This window comes from Marmota monax, unplaced genomic scaffold, assembly GCF_021218885.2.
Source record: "Marmota monax isolate L192 unplaced genomic scaffold, Marmota_monax_Labrador192_F-V1.1 WCK01_AAM20220418_F8-fsc00077, whole genome shotgun sequence".
Classification (NCBI taxonomy): domain Eukaryota; kingdom Metazoa; phylum Chordata; class Mammalia; order Rodentia; family Sciuridae; genus Marmota; species Marmota monax.
In genome coordinates, this window is record NW_026694610.1 from 9,761 (window position 1) to 28,873 (window position 19,113).

Sequence of the window (19,113 nt, forward strand, 5' to 3'; positions counted from 1 at the left end):
AGATTGACATGTTCTTTGCTTTATGAGTGAAATGAATGGGATTCTATAATAAGTTTATTAAAAATTTTACCATTTTAGTACCACCTATATGAGTTTTAATATATTTAGAGTTGTTGATAAAAATGATCTTTATCCTTTTTTATGGGAGGATGCTTATTTTCTACACAAGTGCTATGTACTCAATATAGAAAACTTGAAACAATCACAGGTGTACAAAATGATTACTTTGTAACAATACTCCACACAAGTCAACCACTATTAACATTTTAGTATACATCTTTCATAGACAACAGAACAGACAGATTTCATAGACAATAGGACAGACAGAGAGAAAAATATACACACATATACATATATACATGTATCCCCAAATACAGATTTTTAAATAAAACTGGTAATAATGCCCACAGACTTTAATATCCAGGCACCTTTTTAAAAGATTTTCATCAATCTTTTAGACTTCAAAGCTTCACCTATTCCTGTTTTCACATTACAACAGTATAACAGTGAGATAAACCTGGCCAGTTATACAAATGTTTCGAGAGCTGAGATAACATGCAAATACAGCCTTCCATATCAATGTGTGAAGGCTGGTCAGACCACACAGCTCAGAAAGGAAGTACACCCTTCAGAGCTAAACTGCACATTCACTGTCCAAGTCACAGCATCACCAGGGTCACTGAGTGCCAGGCTCATCCACTCTTTTCAAACACAATGGTAAGTAATAGATTTTCTGACTCTCCTGCTCTCTTGCCAAACATCCCCTGGTATTCTCCATCAAATGAGAGGGGGTGGGGTGTCTCATGGCCATGTCCTCCAAGTCTTTGGAATTTTCGCTCCTTTCATTTATGTTCTGTGTGCTAAGGAAGCTGCTGAGTCTTTATTACACCCGTTGAGACTGTGGCTTCAGGAGTTCCCCTTTCTGACTAGCTGTCAGAACAGAGGAAGACCGCTATGTTTTGCAAAAGAAAAGTTGTATTCTTTGTCTTTCTTTGCCTCTTAAGAGAGTTGGGTGTCAGAACCAGTAACAAAGTCAAGTTTCCTAGGATGAGCACTTTGGAGCTCAGAAGAGGGCTTCAGTGGCAGACATTGGGCAGTATTGCTGAAGGTGGGTGCCATTTTGATAACACAGGAGATTTTGCAAAAGCAGTTCTCTTGCTTGAAAAGTGTATTTTATTATTTTAATTAAAGAAGCAAACAAAACTCAAATAGTCCAAATTTTAGGGACATATGGTGTTCCCAAAATTAATTGAAAGTCATTATTTGGAGCACACTGAAATAGAGTGGGTTTCCAGGGGTATCATAACAATCATTTAACCTATAATGTGGCTGAACTACAGTACCAATATTCTGCTTCATGGTTTCCTATTATTTCTCTGTAAAAACTCAACCCACAAAATATATATGTGGAATTAATGCTTCCTGAGTTCAGAAGACAGCTCATTTTCTACCCTGTATCATTTCAACCCCCCATAGACCAGAGATGCCTTGTCCTTTCTCTTACTGTAGAGAGGATACTTCCCTTTGCGGGAGTGCAGTGTTGGAGACAATGGCTCCCACACTTGCTTGGTTGGAATAGGAAGAGCAAAGGGTTCATCCCAGGTGTTCCTAGTCTGAAAGCCCTTCATTTCAGGATGGGGAAAGTATAGAGGTGAGAAAGAAACCTTCTGGGGCAAGAGAGGAAGGAAGAGAGAAGGGGTCAGAGTTGCAGAGTCATAGGGGAGGGGAGCGACCAGGATGGGGAGATGGCAGCACACCAGCCTCTTTGTAACAGCCCAACCTGTAGAGGAAGGCAGTCATCAGCAGAGGTGTGACTTACAAATCCCCACAGGGCTTTCAAACCAAGCCTTTGAGTCCAGGACTCTTAAAATAACAGCTTCAAAGATATAGAGAACATCAGAGGAGTAAAAGGGGATGGAAAGGTAAGGAGGAGGGATGAGGGAAGAAGAATTAAATGAATTTAATAAACTCACATTATATACATGTATGAATATGCCACAGAGAATTTCACCTTTATGTATATGTAGAAAGTGTCAATCAAAAACAAAGTTACTAGAGAAAGGAGGATCAATAGAGTAGAGGAAGAGAATAAAAAGAGGGAAGAGGGGGAGGGAGAAGTGGGCAATGGGGATTGAAATCAACTTTCTTGCATGTAGGATTTTGTCAAAATAAAACCAACTACTATGCATAACTATAATGTTCTAATAAAACAAAACAGCTTGACCTTAATTACTAAGATCTTCAAAAAATAAACAAGGACACTGTTGCTCACAAAGAGGGAGAATATAATGGATTTTTTTTTTTAGTGGAAACAAAATGACAATAGAAGAAAAGAGAGTTTAACTTGATAGTGTGCATTTCTTGTAATATATACGTGATGTTTTCCCAAAATAATTATGGTTGCTTATTATAAAGTAACACATATTCAAGATTTGGAATATAGATATGCAGAAATGAAACAGTAAACTCTTTCTATAGTCCTCTCACTTGAGAGACAATCATTGTTAAATTAGTACTGATCTGTGTATAATTTCATCATTTAAAATATGTACTTTATAATTTTCTGTTATCATACTTTCATTTCCTCACCTGCCTTTTTATTTAAAAATATCTTGAATGATAGATCTAAGTTATGATGCAATTTTTAATGATTAAAGCATTGTTGACAATTATGTGGTATTCCATAATTTAGCTTAGTTTTTTCCATAGGATTGGAGATTTTTGATTGCTTCTCTTTTCTTTAGTGTAATAGAGTTGGAAATTTTGGTTAGTTTTATTTTTCTTTCTCTTTCTTTATGATAATATAGACTAGACTATCACAAGCATTCTTTTATGTACATTGATGATTTTCTATTCACAGAACTATCAGAAAATTAAGTGAAAAAAACACATATATTTAAGACTTCTAACTCCAGTTTCTTCTTGATAAAAAACACATTTTAAGTTTTCTTACTAATAATGGCAAAGCAAGTAAATTTCTTAGTGCAATTATGGAATCTATGTGCCTACCTTTGTATATATTTGCCTCTCTTTGTAGATGTCAAGGTTATATTTAAAAAGAAAGTATTTCCCTTTATTTTCTTCTCCCCAACATTACCTTTGATGTTCTACAACAATGGCAGAAATACATTATTTTTTTCTCTTTGAAAGACTCCATAACACAATCAAAAGACCACACTTTAGTTGCTTGTGATTAGCTTCACTCACTAGTGTAGGTCTTTTCACAAGTCACATAAGTTCTGAGTTTGTTTCCTCATCCGATGATGATGGTGGTGGTGATAATTATCCTGCAGTATTAGTGTAGACAGTAAGATTGAAGGCACACACCAGACACTGGATGAATGGTGGCCCCTTCCCATCCCCAATCCAAGTATTAATGTCTAAAGGAAGCACAGAAACTCCCAAGGAGCACAGGGGGAGAAAGATACTGGCAGTTAGGAGTAGTGAGCCCTCACATACACTATGTCATTAAATTCTATAGCAATTTCTATAAACAATGACTGCTATGATTCCCATTCTATAGCTGAATAAACTGAGTTTTGAAGAGGGTGAGTAGCTTGCTCACAGCCACACAACTACTGAACATCGGGACTTGAATATGAGCACAGTTCTGTCATCTCTCAGAGCCTGAGCTTCTCTGCATTACGTTGCATCCTACAAAGAGTAGTTACATAGGGAGACAACCTGGTGGTCAAAGGAAAGTCCAGGACTCACCATTATGTGTGTGAAGGGCCTTTCCCAGGCTAGTGCTCATCCCTGGGAGAGCTGGAATCAGCTGTCGGAGCTGCCTCTGCTGGGCTCACTGCAAGTTTTTCTGTTTTCAAATGCTCACTTCATTGAAATGTGACAGATGCCCCTGGGAGAGGAGCCTGAAGGAGTTGCTGGCAATGGTTTCTTCACCCCAGGATTCAGAAAGGGGGGTTCAATGGTTAAATTACTCTCCTCCCCTCAGCTCACCTTTTGGGTGACTGCTGTGACTAATAACCACCTCCCCCAGGCTGAGTTGTCCAGAGGACACCATCCATGGGGGTGGGGGTGGGGGGGGTTCAGTCATGGCTCAAGTGGTCATGGGAAATTCACCTTTTATTGCCTTCTCTCTGTAACTTATATTAGTAAAACTATGGAAATTTGTGAGAATGAAGCAGAAAGGCATTATCGTGTTATAAGGATAAATTTACCAGATTTTAAGGTTGATGAGCTTTAGGCACACAGTGCTGGGCTCATCTTCCAACCTGGCTCAGTCTCTCACTTCTCCCTTTGGGAACTTGGCCCAGTCTCTTCAACTGTCTCTCTCCAGTTCAGCTGGTCCCTGATGTTCTTCAAATTATGATGCTAGAATTCAGAAGTGGGAGAACAGGGCTGTAAGATCCTACTTTTGAAACATCTGTCCTTACACAAATCAGCTCAATTCACAGTTCTAATCTGAAATAATAGAATGATAGTTGTTCATGTGACAGATATTTTTAGGTACATTTCAACTGAGATCTCTCTAAAATGCACAAAAAATGTTTGTATGCTCACAGTGAGGAGAAAAATCTTTTATGTATAAACCTTAGAAGGTTTTGAGAAATGAGGTAAAAATTATTTGGGTGGGGGATTTTGGTTTGTTTCTCTCCTTTCTTCTAACCTTCAATCTAGATGTGAGATTCTGGTAGGAGAAATATGCTCAAAAAGTGCTATTTCTCATTCATTCAATAGAAGAGCCCTGAGCCCCTACTGCTAGGCAGGAAGGTCAGAGTGAACAGCACACAGGGCCTGAATTCCCAAAGCTTCTAGTTTCCGCAGTGGTTCTCAAACTTCAGCCTGAAAGATCAGGGGTGGGGCCTGAATTTTTTTTTTCTTTCTTCTTTTTTTTTTTCTTTTGTACTAGGAGTTGAACCCAGGGGTGCCTAATCATGAGCCACATCCCTAGCCATTTTATGTTTTATTTAGAGACAGGGTCTTGCTAATTGTTTAAAGCCTCACTATGTTGCTGAGCCCAGCTTTTGAGCTTTTGATCCTCCTACCTCAGCCTCCTGAATCATTAGGGTTACAGGTGAACACCACTGCATGCAGCTGGGGCCTGCAATTTTGTATTTATTTATTTATTTATTTATTTATTTTAATTTTTTATTGTTGGCTGTTCAAAACATTACATAGTTCTTGATATATCATATTTCACAATTTGATTCAAGTGGGTTATGAGCTCCCATTTTTACCCCATATACAGATTGCAGAATCACATCAGTTACACATCCATTGATTTACAAATTGCCATACTAGTGTCTGTTGTGCTCCGCTGCCTTTCCCATCCTCCACCCTCCCCCTCCCCACCTCTCCCCTCCCCTCCCCTCCTCTCTCTCTACCTCCTCCACTGTATAACCCTGAGGGTCTCCTTCCATTACCATGCAATTTCCCTTCTCTCTCCCTTTCTCTCCCACCTCTCATCCCTGTTAAATGTTAATCTTCTTCTCCTGCTCTTCGTCCCTACTCTGTTCTTAGTTACTCTCTTTATATCAAAGAAGACATTTGGCATTTGTTTTTTAGGGATTGGCTAGCTTCACTTAGCATAATCTGCTCTAATGCCATCCATTTCCCTGTAAATTCTATGATTTTGTCATTTTTTAATGCAGAGTAATACTCCATTGTGTATAAATGCCACATTTTTTTTATCCATTCGTCTATTGAAGGGCATCTAGGTTGGTTCCACAGTCTTGCTATTGTGAACTGTGCTGCTATGAACATCGATGTAGCAGTGTCCCTGTAGCATGCTCTTTTTAGGTCTTTAGGGAATAGACCAAGAAGGGGAATAGCTGGGTCAAATGGTGGCTCCATTCCCAGCTTTCCAAGAAATCTCCATACTGCTTTCCAAATTGGCTGCACCAATCTGCAGTCCCACCAGCAATGTACAAGTGTACCCTTTTCCCCACATCCTCGCCAGCACTTGTTGTTGTTTGACTTCCTAATGGCTGCCAATCTTACTGGAGTGAGATGGTATCTTAGGGTGGTTTTGATTTGCATTTCTCTGACAGCTAGAGATGTTGAGCATTCTTTCATGTACTTGTTGATTGACTGTATGTCCTCCTCTGAGAAGTGTCTGTTCAGGTCCTTGGCCCATTTGTTGATTGGGTTGTTTGTTCTCTTATTGTCTAATTTTTTGAGTTCTTTGTATACTCTGGATATTAGGGCTCTATCTGAAGTGTGAGGAGGAAAGATTTGTTCCCAGGGTGTAGGCTCCCTATTTACCTCTCTTATTGTTTCTTTTGCTGAGAAAAAACTTTTTAGTTTGAGTAAGTCCCATTTGTTGATTCTAGTTATTAACTTTTGTGCTATGGGTGTCCTATTGAGGAATTTGGAGCCCGACCCCACAGTATGTAGATCGTAGCCAACTTTTTCTTCTATCAGACGGCGTGTCTCTGATTTGATATCAAGCTCCTTGATCCATTTTGAATTCACTTTTGTGCATGGCGAGAGAAAGGGATTCAGTTTCATTTTGTTGCATATGGATTTCCAGTTTTCCCAGCACCATTTGTTGAAGATGCTATCCTTCCTCCATTGCATGCTTTTAGCCCCTTTATCAAATATAAGATAGTTGTAGTTTTGTGGATTGGTTTCTGTGTCCTCTATTCTGTACCATTGGTCCACACGCCTGTTTTGGTACCAGTACCATGCTGTTTTTGTTACTATTGCTATGTAGTATAGTTTGAAGTCTGGTATCGCTATACCGCCTGATTCACACTTCCTGCTTAGCATTGTTTTTGCTATTCTGGGTCTTTTATTTTTCCATATGAATTTCATGATTGCTTTCTCTATTTCTACAAGAAATGCCGTTGGGATTTTGATTGGCATTGCATTAAACCTATAGAGAACTTTTGGTAATATCGCCATTTTGATGATGTTAGTTCTGCCTATCCATGAACAGGGTATATTTTTCCATCTTCTAAGATCTTCTTCTATTTCTCTCTTTAGGGTTCTGTAGTTTTCATTGTATAAGTCTTTCACCTCTTTTGTTAGGTTGATTCCCAAGTATTTTATTTTTTTTGAAGATATTGTGAATGGAGTGGTTGTCCTCATTTCCATTTCAGAGGATTTGTCGCTGATGTACAGGAATGCCTTTGATTTATGCGTGTTGATTTTATATCCTGCCACTTTGCTGAATTCATTTATTAGCTCTAATAGTTTCTTTGTAGACCCTTTTGGGTCTGCTAGGTATAGAATCATGTCATCTGCAAATAGTGATAATTTAAGTTCTTCTTTTCCTATTTTGATGCCTTTAATTTCTTTCGTCTGTCTAATTGCTATGGCCAGTGTTTCGAGAACTATGTTGAACAGAAGTGGTGAGAGAGGGCATCCCTGTCTTGTTCCAGATTTTAGAGGGAATGCCTTCAATTTTTCTCCATTCAGAATGATGCTAGCCTGAGGCTTAGCATAGATTGCTTTTACAATATTGAGGTATGTTCCTGTTATCCCTAGTTTTTCTAGAGTTTTGAACATAAAGGTATGCTGTACTTTGTCAAATGCTTTTTCCGCATCTATCGAGATGATCATATGATTCTTATTTTTAAGTCTATTGATGTGGTGAATAACATTTATTGATTTCCGTATATTGAACCAGCCTTGCATCCCAGGGATGAATCCTACTTGATCATGGTGCACAATTTTTTTGATATGTTTTTGTATCCGATTCGCCAGAATTTTATTGAGGATTTTTGCATCTAGGTTCATTAGAGATATTGGTCTGTAGTTTTCTTTCTTTGAAGTGTCTTTGTCTGGTTTAGGTATCAGGGTGATGTTGGCCTCGTAGAATGAATTTGGAAGTTCTCCCTCTTTTTCTATTTCCCGAAGTAGCTTGAAAAGTATTGGTATTAGTTCCTCTTTAAAGGTTTTGTAAAACTCTGCTGTATACCCATCCGGTCCTGGGCTTTTCTTAGTTGGTAGTCTTTTGATGGTTTCTTCTATTTCCTCAATTGATATTGGTCTGTTTAGGTTGTCTATATCCTCCTGACTCAATCTGGGCAGATCATATGACTTAAGAAATTTATCTATGCCTTCACTATCTTCTAATTTATTGGAGTATAAGGATTCAAAATAATTTTTGATTATCTTCTGTATTTCTGAAGTGTCTGTTGTGATATTGCCTCTTTCATCCCGTATGTTAGTAATTTGAGTTCTCTCTCTTCTTCTCTTCGCTAGCATGGCTAAGGGTCTGTCGATTTTGTTTATTTTTTCAAAGAACCAACTTTTAGTTTTGTCAATTTTTTCAATTGTTTCTTTTGTTTCGATTTCATTAATTTCAGCTCTGATTTTAATTATTTCTTGCCTTCTACTTCTTTTGCTGTTGTTTTGCTCTTCTTTTTCAAGGATTTTGAGATGAAGTATGAGATCATTTATTTGTTGGTTTTTTCTTTTTTTAAGGAATGAACTCCAAGCAATGAATTTTCCTCTTAGAACTGCTTTCAATGTGTCCCATAGATTCCGATATGTTGTGTCTGTGTTTTCATTAATCTCTAAGAATTTTTTAATTTCTTCCTTGATGTCTTCTATAACCCATTGATCATTCAGTAACCTATTGTTCATTCTCCAAGTGATGTATTCTTTTCCCTTCCTTCTTTTATCGTTGATTTTCAGTTCCATTCCATTATGATCAGATAGGATGCATGGTATTATCTCTACTCCTTTATATTGTCTAAGAGTTTCCCTGTGACATAATATATGATCTATTTTTGAGAAGGATCCATGTGCTGCTGAGAAAAAAGTGTAACTGCTTGATGTTGGGTGGTATATTCTATATATGTCAATTAAGTCCAGGTTATTAATTGTGTTATTGAGTTCTATAGTTTCCTTATTCAACTTTTGTTTGGAAGATCTGTCCAGTGGCGAGAGAGGTGTGTTGAAGTCTCCCATGATTATTGTATGGTGGTCTATTAGACTCTTGAACTTGAGAAGAGTTTGTTTGATGAACATAGCTGCACCATTGTTTGGGGCATATATATTTATGATTGTTATGTCTTGTTGGTGTATGGTTCCCTTGAGCAGTATGTAGTGTCCCTCTTTATCCCTTTTGATTAACTTTGGCTTGAAATCTATTTTATTTGATATGAGTATGGATACTCCTGCTTGTTTCCGAAGTCCATATGAGTGATATGATTTTTCCCAACCTTTCACCTTCAGCCTATGTATGTCTTTTCCTATCAAATGCGTCTCCTGTAGGCAGCATATTGTTGGGTCTTGTTTTGTGATCCATTCTACTAGCCTGTGTCTCTTGATTGGTGAGTTTAAGCCATTAACATTTAGGGTTATTATTGAGATATGGGTTGTTCTTCCAGCCATATTTGTTTATTTATGTTACTAAACATGGTTTGTTTTCCTCTTTGATTATTTTCCCCCCTTTAGTGTCCTACTTCCCACTGTTGGTTTTCATTGTTATTTTCCATTTCCTCTTCCTGTAATGTTTTGCCAAGGATGTTTAGAAGAGATGGTTTTCTAGCTGCAAATTCTTTTAACTTTTGTTTATCGTGGAAGGTTTTAATTTCATCTTCCATCCTGAAGCTTAATTTCGCTGGAAACACAATTCTTGGTTGGAACCCATTTTCTTTCAGTGTTTGAAATATGTTATTCCAGGATCTTCTAGCTTTCAGAGTCTGTGTTGAAAGATCAGCTGTTATCCTGATTGGCTTACCCCTAAATGTGATCTGCTTCCTTTCTCTTGTAGCTTTTAAAATTCTCTCCTTATTCTGTATGTTGGGCATCTTCATTATAATGTGTCTAGGTGTGGGTCTCTTATGATTTTGCACATTCGGCGTCCTGTAGGCTTCTAGGATTTGGGGTTCTGTCTCATTCTTCAAGTCTGGGAAGTTTTCTCGTATTATTTCATTGAATAGATTGCTCATTCCTTTGGTTTGAAACTCTGTCCCTTCCTGTATCCCAATGACTCTTAAATTTGGTCTCTTGATGTTATCCCATATTTCTTGGATGTTCTGCTCATGGTTTCTTAACAGTCTTGCTGAGCTGTCTATGTTCTTTTCAAGTTGAAATACTTTATCTTCATTGTCTGATGTTCTGTCTTCTAAGTGTTCTACTCTGCTGGTAGTATTCTCAATTGAGTTTTTAAGTTGGCTTATTGCTTCCTGCATTTCTAGGATTTCTGTTTGTTTGTTTTTTATAACCTCTATTTCCCTGTATAGTTGATCTTTTGCTTCTTGGATTTGTTTATGTAATTCATTGTTGAAGTGATCTTTCATTGTCTGATTTTGCTGTCTGATGTCTTCCTTGAGACTCCAGATCATCTGAAGCATGTATATCCTGAATTCTTTATCTGACATTCCATCTGCTGCAGCGATTACCTCTTCTAACGTTGAGTTGACCTGCAATGCTTGTGGTCCTTTCTTTCCTTGTCTCTTCATACTGTTCGCGTTCCTTTCTACTTGGTGAAACTGTTGTGCTATTGAATTTTCCCCCTATATATTTATATTGGTCTTGTATAGTTGCAAAGTCTCCCTCGCAGGCGCGGGCGGCGGCTCTGTCCCTCTGCGGGCCGCTAGGCTTGTTCTGTCGGTGGTCACAGTTCTGTCTACTTTGCATGCGCAGGCAGCGGCACTGCCCCTCTGCAGGCCTCTGGGGCTGTACTGCCAGTGGGTCACAGGTCCGCCTACCTTGCAGGCGCGGGGGGGGGGGGCGGCTCTACCCTTCCTCAGGCCACTGGGCCTGTTCTGTCTCTTGGTTGCAGGTCTGGCCTGTTCTGATGGTGGTCACAGTTCCGTCTACCTTGCCGGTGCAGGGGGAGGGGACGGCTCTGCCTCTCAGCAGGCCGCTGCTCCTCTTCTGCTGGTGGGTCGCAGGCCCGCCTACCTTGCAGGAGTGATTGGAAGCTCTGTCCCGCCGCGGGCCACTGGGCCTTTTCTGTCCGTGGTCACAGTTCCACCTACCTGGCAGGCGCGGGGGGTGGGGGGCGGCTCTGCCCCTCAGCAGGCCGCTGGGCCTGCTCTGTGCGTGGTCACAGTTCCCTCTACCTTGCCGGTGCAGAGGGAGGGGGCGGCTCTGCCTCTCAGCAGGCCGCTGCTCCTCTTCTGCTGGTGGGTCGCAGGCCCGCCTACCTTGCAGGAGTGATTGGAAGCTCTGTCCCGCCGCGGGCCACTGGGCCTTTTCTGTCCGTGGTCACAGTTCCACCTAGCTGGCAATTTTGTATTTATAATAAGTTGCCAGCTGACACTGATGCTACATGTCCAGGGCTTATGCTAGGAGATGCATTGCTCCCTAGAAATGATAGACCAAAACATCAAAGTTAAACAGAAATGTACATAAATTGTGCTGATCTCTGAAGGAGGTAACTAAGGAACTGAGATGGAAAATAGAGGGGAGACATCATCTTTGGTAGCTGTCTGATCTCTGACCAGGTGAGGTGTAAGACAGAGCTATGATTCTCCACTGACTACACATTGGAATCACAGGAGCAGCCTATAAAACATGAGCCACCTCAAGATCCCACCCTAACCTAACCTGAGGTGGGTACCCAAGAATGGATGCTCCAAAGTGTGGAAATGGGCTGGCCATGAGGAAAGGGGGGTTAAAGAGTGTTTCAAGCTGGGGAAGTGTCAGGTGATAAAGACATGAGGCAGGAATGAGCTTGGATCTGAAAAAAGACCAGGATAGTAGTAGGATACGCAGGAAAGGACAGTGACAAGAGGTGGTTTAAGAGATAGGTAGGTGGTGATCACTTGATTGCTAGGACCTAAAGGTTGTAGTTCATTTTAAGTGCTCTAACAAAATGTTTTAAACTGGGTGGTTCATAAACAACAGAAATTTATTTCTCACAGTTTGGGGAGTTGGAAAATCCAAGATCAGGGTATCAGCATGGTTTGGTTCTGGTAAGGGCCCTCTCCCAGATTGTGGACTGCTAGCTTCTTCCTGTGTCCTCACAGGGTGGAAGAGCAAACATGCTTCCCTGGCCTCTTTGACAAGGGCACTACCCATTCAGGAGGGCTCCTCAGGATAGAAGCACCTCCCAAAGGATCCTACTTTTAAAACTGTTGCTTTGGGAGTTAGACTTTTCAGCATGTAAATTTGTAGGGACATAAACATTTAGACCAGGACATTTGATTTTATTGTTGTACACCAGGACAGCCACTGGAGACACCTACAAAGGAGTGGGTGCTGTTATCTGATTTACATTTTGAGGCAGGGTGCATTCTGAAGTGACAATGCATCCTCTATGGATGGCCTTGATCTTAGCTTGGGGCTTAAATATTGGTTTTATTCCCATATTCCTCAAACTCATGGACTCCAAGTTTGAATACAGCTAAGTTAGAGAATAAGTATTTATTTTCTGAGGGAATGGGTTCTACACCACGCAAATAAATCCCTTGAAGGACTGCAATGGAGGCCTAGTTGAGAACTGGTGTCTCAGGTAAATCAAAGAGAAAGGGAACCACGCTAGAAGTTTCCCTGGGAGAGCTGGGCTTCCAAACCACATCCCACAAGTGGAGATGATTCTTTTCCTACATAAGCTGAGAGGGTTAATTACAGTACTGAATGATATGCTAACATTCCCAAATACAAACACATTCACCTTCACACATTATCACCTCTGGCCAATTCATATCCTTCTTTTATGAGGATATGCCCCAAGATCTAGCCCAGTGTGTTAAAAAGTAAAAATGCTGCTGTAATGGAAAGCAAGTTTTAAGACAAGGACTAGAGAGGCTCAAATTCCAGGTGATATCTTTCATTCACATAAAGGGTCAGTGCATATAAAAGGAAACGTGAGTCATGTCTAGAGAACCCATTAAACCACACTAAATATGGCATCCTGTTCTTCAAGGGAGTGGGCATGGGGCTCCAGTTCTTGATTTGGTACCTTCACTATCACTTTCCTAATTATTGAATATGCACTCTCTCTTCTCATGTCCTTCTTTTTAAAAATATAATATCATGAAACAAACAACACATCGAATGCTCATATACCTATGCCCACACTTAAAATATATTAATGCTTTGCCATCTATTTTAAAAAATAAAAAAGAAATAATTAAAACCTTCACTTTTCCCACTTTAGTTCTATGCCCCTCCTTCCCTCAGCAGAGGAACACCTATTTTGAAGGTAGCCTGGCCATGTTTTTATACTTTCATTTCTTCTGTGTGTACCCACAAAGTGATGTGCAGTAGCGTATTGGCTTCTTTTTCTACAATTTGTGATCTTTCACTCTCCCTTGGTTTGATTTCAAGACAAATCCATCTGGACTGTGTGTGGCTCTTGTTCAATCTATTGAATCGATGATTGATTCTTTTACGATTTATTCATCTATTCTCCAAAGTTTAATTTGTCGCCATTTTCAATGTCAATCAATACTAGTTTGAACATTCTTTTACACAGAGGGCATGTGAAATTTCAAGTTTTATAGGATGTTAAAAAAAAAAAAAAACTGTTCCCTAAAGTCATTCTAACCACCACAATAGTGTGAGAATTGGCATTTCTTTTTATCCCTAAAACGTGATATTGTCAAATTTATTGCTAGAACTTTGAGAGTTTGTTATATGAAAACTGTACTTCATTGTTGTTTTAATTTTAATTTTCCTGAGTATATCTGAAATGGAATGCATTTTTCTATGTTTTTTTATATTCAGCCAGCTTCCTCTGTAAATTATTTTCATTTGTGCTTTGTCCCTCTTTTATGAATTATGTTTTTGTGTTTATTTATAGGAATTTCTTATATTATTATAGGCATTAATCCTATACTAGTTACATACATTGCAGGTTTGATTCTCCAATCTATTGATATTTCTTTACTTTGGTCTCAGTGTCTCTTTGTATACAGAACTTAAAAGATCTTAATGCTGTCAAGTTTTAAAATAAGATTTTTATTGTTTCTGCTTTTGATGTCATTTTAAAGAAGTTATCCCTTATCTCAAAATATTAAAACTATTGTCCTATAACCATCTTAAGGATTTGATCTTCATATTTAGGTCGTTAATTGTCAGGGTTTTATTTATATTTGTGATGTGAGGTAGGTACCTTATATTTTCCCAGATGGAGAACTGATTGTCACAGTGCATTTATTTTACTCTGCCCTCTTCCTCTATCACTTTCCAGTGCTTCCTATGTCATATGTATGACTATTTCACACATAAATGTGACTTTGCTTCTGCTCTCCTAACCCTCTTACACTGGTCAATATATTTCGTAAAGTTCCATGTTTGTCATTGTTTCTTATATGCTACTCTTCTGCACTGGATTCCTTTATCGGCTTGCCCCAAACACAAGAAACTCTTGCCTTCTGTTTAAGAATTTCTAAAATTATTCAATGTTTCTATTGTTTTTCTCCCAAACATGACAAGGCTCTTAATGTAGTGTAATTATCTCCTGAACATGATCCTCCAGCCCTACTTCCATTTTTTGAAACTTCAGCTTGAAGGAAATGAACATTATTTTCAGTCACATCTAATTGGTCAAAGTGAGACACATGGTCAAGCCTTGGTCAAACAGGGCAAAGTTGTGGGAGCGTATGATTCCATGCATACATCAATTTGAAAGGGATCATGTTATGCACTACAATGTATAGTGTTATTTGTATGATTAAAATCTTCAATTTTATTTCACTTCTAAATAATAGTTTATCTGAGTATACAGATTCTAAATTAATATTCACTCTTCAGCAGCTTCTGACTTCTACTATGGTTAAGTGTGCTTTTGAGACTAATTGTCATTCCCTGAAAATGAAATTCTGCCATTCACTTCAAGATATTACTTTACATTTAAGTTCTACAGATCTACAGTGCTTCAGAGAGATGTGAATTTATTTTCATTTATCATGTTTGGTGTTCATAGTATTGATTTAAAGCAGAGGTCAACAAACATTTTCTCTAAAGACCTGAATAGTATGTATTTTAGGTTTCACAGGCTCTTTGCAGGCAACTGCTGATCTTTGCCATTTCGTGTAGAATGAAACTATCCATAGATAATGCTTCAACAGATTGATGTGTCTGTGCACCAATAAAAGTTTATGAGAAAAGGTGGCAGTCTGGATTTGTCTCCACAGGCTGTAGCTGCTAACCCAATCTAAAGCCTATAGACTTTCTTTAATTCTCAGTTATTCCATCCTCAAAAACTATTATTCAACCTTTTCCTCCTCCCTAGATTTTTTTCTTTTTTATCCAGATTTCCTATTATATAAAAGTCTCATTCTATCCTCTATAATTTTAATTTCTTTTCCATTTTTATACCTTCATCTCTCTGTTATGAATTTTAAGTCAGTTTATCAGCTTCATCTTCCAATTCACTAATTCTTTATCCACCTGTATCTAGGATGACCACTGTTCCCAGTTTTCCTAGCACTTTCTCAGTTTTAGCACTAATATCACATGTTCTGGGAGCCTCAGTTCCAGACAGACCATCATAGTTTCTTTCCTTATCTGTGTCCAATGAAGATATTATCCCATCTATTGAGTTTTGTTCTCAGTGAGAAAGTTCTGGTTTCCAATTTTTTGAATTGATAGTTTCTCATGACCACCTAATGTTTGCTTATTTTTGTTTCAAAATCTTTTGGTTGTTATTCTATTTTTGGTAGATCCTAAATAATTCTTAAAGTTATTTTTCAGATATTACTAGTATTTTTCTTTCTTTCTTTTCTTCTTCTTTTTTTTTTGTCTTTGGATATTTTAGCATTTTTCTTTACTCCAACTTAAACCCGTATTTCACCGTATTTCAATTGCTGGTTTTCTTGGGTGCTCTTTCTTATTAGTAGTTTTATTCCTATATCTTGGAATTTTGTTTTATAGACAAATTTTGAGAAGGTTCTGTTGATCAGTTGGCTGATGTTTCTTTCTACCTGACTTTACTCCCCCTTTTGTGGTGTTGTGTTTATCTGTACTACTTCTTCCTTCAACTTCAGCCCACAGCCAAATCTGTAAACAGGTAGGTGATTCAGGCTCACAATAACAATGATCATTTAGCACATTCCCTGCTAAATCAGCTGACTTGTTAGTCTAGCTCTTGGTTCTGGGGCTGTATTTAGCCTAGGTTTTCTCAACTTCAGAAGTCTTGTGCATTATAGGATGTTTAGCAACATTTCTGGTCTCTACCAACTAGATGTCAATAGCATCTCTGCTCCCCCATTTTCACCCAGAGCACTTCCAGATACTCTCAAGTTCCCTGTGGGGAGAAGGACAAATTCTCCCACAACTGAGAAGCCCTGGACTATCCCAGTGTGATCTCCATAGCAGATTACTTAGTCTCCTTTCTTGATGCTGAGGAAGGAAAAGGCAGTCTCTCCCTGCCCTTGACTTCAAGGAATGAACTCCCCCAGGCTTTCAGTTTGCCCTAGAGGAGCTGAGCTGGAAATCTTTCCAAGCCCGACCCAATGTCACCCCTCTAGTCCCAGTCTCACTCATTGTGTCTCTGTTTTCTTTATGATGTACAAAAGTTTATCTTCTTTGGGGATAACCATCTTTAACTTATTCTCTTTTTACATTCAGTGTATCACTGACATATAGTTTGGTCAATGATAGAGTCTCAAGCTTAAATTTACTAACCAGAAGTTAATGCTTCACCTCTGTCTCCTTTTCTTCCCTTCTCTTTAGCTTCCCAAAGTTTCATTCTCTTTCCTCCCTCATCCTTGAACAGTGGTATTGGGTAAATCAAGACAGTAGGGAGATGTGTCAGCATGAGGACTAATGTGATACCTGGGAATTACCCCAGTCTCTTCTAGGTCTCTATCACCACACTGTACTCCCACTCAAGCCTATAAGGACAGGGTTCTCAAAGTGTGCTCCCTAAACCAGCAGCATGAGCATCATGTCACCTAGGAACTTACCTTGAGTTCCTCCCATACCCTGAATAAGAAATTCTGGGGTTGGAGCCCAAATACCTGGGCATGAACAAGCTCTGCCGGGGATTCTGGTATATATGAAAGTCTGAGATTCCCTATACTAAGATAGCTAAAAAGACTTTAAATCGGTGGTTCTCAACCTGGCTGCACATTTGAATTACCTGTTGAATTTTAAAATACATAGTAATTTAAACTCCATCTGCAGAGATTCTCATGTCAGGCTCAGGTACTTTTTTTAATTCCTGAAGTTATTTAAACATTCAAAGTTTGCTTTAGTTATTCATATATTGCTTAGTCCATTTTGATCATCACTCATGCCAGTGTTTTTGGAATTCTAAGTGGAAATGGTCAACTTCTAGTGAATGAAGTTGGAAATTATCTAATCTGGTGCTATACTTCTGGGTTAGACTTTGTGGCTTTGAACAATTTGCCCTCTCCATGCCTCAATTTCCCTGTTTGTAAAATGGGATAAATTACTAAAACTCATTATATAGATTACATGGGATACATGAATGTCTTCAGAATAATGCCTGCTGCACAGCAATAACTATACAAAATTATTTTAAAATTTGTAAATAAAATTTTCAAAGACTCTACAAAACAAACTAAATTCAAAATAAGTGTATTTTTGGAAAGAGAATATTTTTTAAATATCTAAAGAATACTTTCTTATTCTTTCAAGATGAGACCATTTGCTTTGTAAGGCCTATTTGTTCCCTCTAAAAGATATATGCTTAGTCCATTTTGTCTGTTTAAAACACAGACAAAAGTTAAATTTTTCATAAAAATTTTCAGAATTTTACTATATGCCTTTTAAACTCAACTAGTGGAATTATAAAACCAGAGTTCAGAATCACTATTCTAAACTCAGATTTGAGCTACAAAAATCTGATAAGCCAACAATAAATTTAGTACTTGTGCAAATCGTGGCAGAGACTAACCAAAGTGGAATAGAAAGAATCATTTGCTGAATTTGATCTATGGCAGTCATTTAGATGGAAGAATTCTAGTGAGATCTAACAATAACACTTTGATAGACATTTGGGAGGCTTAACTTACATGAATATATTTTAATTTGTCAATGTATGAGCATAGTCCAAAAGAACTGCCAGCAATTTTATTCACTAAAACTTTGGGGGAAAAAAAGTAGTTGAATTTACTCTATCACAAGAGAACATTCATCCGACAGAAACTAATTTTATCACATGCACCCACAACTGCATGAGACAGCACTTCAGAGTTGGGTGGAGTTTTCTAATAGTAGAACATAGCTACCCTAACACAATAGGGCTGAGATATATGCACTATTCAAATTAGTCACCTAAGAAGTGGGGGAGAGTTATGTGGGGAGTTTCCAAACTATTTGTTAATTATCTAACATACAAAGAAAAGACTGTGAGGGTGGAATTATTATAACTTCTGATTTCTAATCAGAGTCCACCTGAAGATACTGAGTATGTCCAGTGCAGATGGTTTCAATTCTAAGAAGTAAAAAAAAATAACAATCTGAGCAAGTATTGCTGAATTTGATAAGTAGAACAAACAGAGAGGGAGGGAATTTCCAAAAGGTAGCCAGAAGAATTATGAAAAAACACATGTAATATTCCATATATCTTGACTCTTCTACATCCTCATTTTTCTCTTCGTTATCTACTTCTGCATGGTAAGTCCTCCTATTTAATTTGCAAGGCTCATGGGTACCCAAACAATGGGCACCCAGCACATGTCTAGGAAAAGATGCTAGATCTAGTCAGAGAGAAAAAACTCATTCCTCTGGGTTCATTACAGACAGGTGTCCAATCCACAGGTGGAGGAATAATGGCTTCCTGGGCAAGAAACTTGCATGAACTAGAAACACAACATCTTAGCATTTGTAATGATTTCTCTGTGTTAGTGTCTGCTTTGTCAAGGTCTGTTTTTAACTGAATGGTTACAAATATTGCATTCAAGAATACCTGCAATCAAAGATTATTTGACAGTGTACTCTATTAGCTATTCTAATAAATTTATGCCTTTAAGTACACTAACAGGATGACTTACTTAGACTTGCTTAAACTGGTTAAAATTCAGGCCTCCCTATAGTACAGGATGATAGGCAAGACTCGCCTCCACATAAATTCTCAGCTTTCTCAAACTCTTTGGGTAGCTCAGCTTCTTCTTATTGCCTACTCTATCCTCAGGCTGTCAGTATCCAATAACAGACTTGCTCAAATATCTTATATAAGCCCCCTTCATATGTTACCTGCTTAGATCCTAAGATCATTGGAGTTGATGACCCCAGAACAGGTTAATTTCCATTTCTGGCTTTAAATAT

The 19,113-nt window shown here is 38.4% G+C and overlaps 1 protein-coding gene across 3 annotated transcripts in view; it reads left to right on the forward strand.

Annotated features, from left to right (window-relative positions):
* Positions 1 to 592: 592 nt before the first annotated feature.
* Positions 593 to 19,113, forward strand: part of Fyb1 (FYN binding protein 1) — a 164,719-nt gene continuing 146,198 nt past the window's right edge. The window contains exon 1 of one of the 3 annotated variants that reach the window (XM_046422238.1): positions 593 to 717. In XM_046422238.1, coding sequence (XP_046278194.1) covers positions 715 to 717 — 3 coding nt within the window. In that variant the 5' untranslated portion in view covers positions 593 to 714. Of the gene's footprint in view, positions 718 to 1,009; positions 1,109 to 1,793; positions 1,923 to 19,113 lie in introns of those variants that run through there. The other 2 variants (XM_046422241.2, XM_046422239.2) reach the window with 2 other exon arrangements.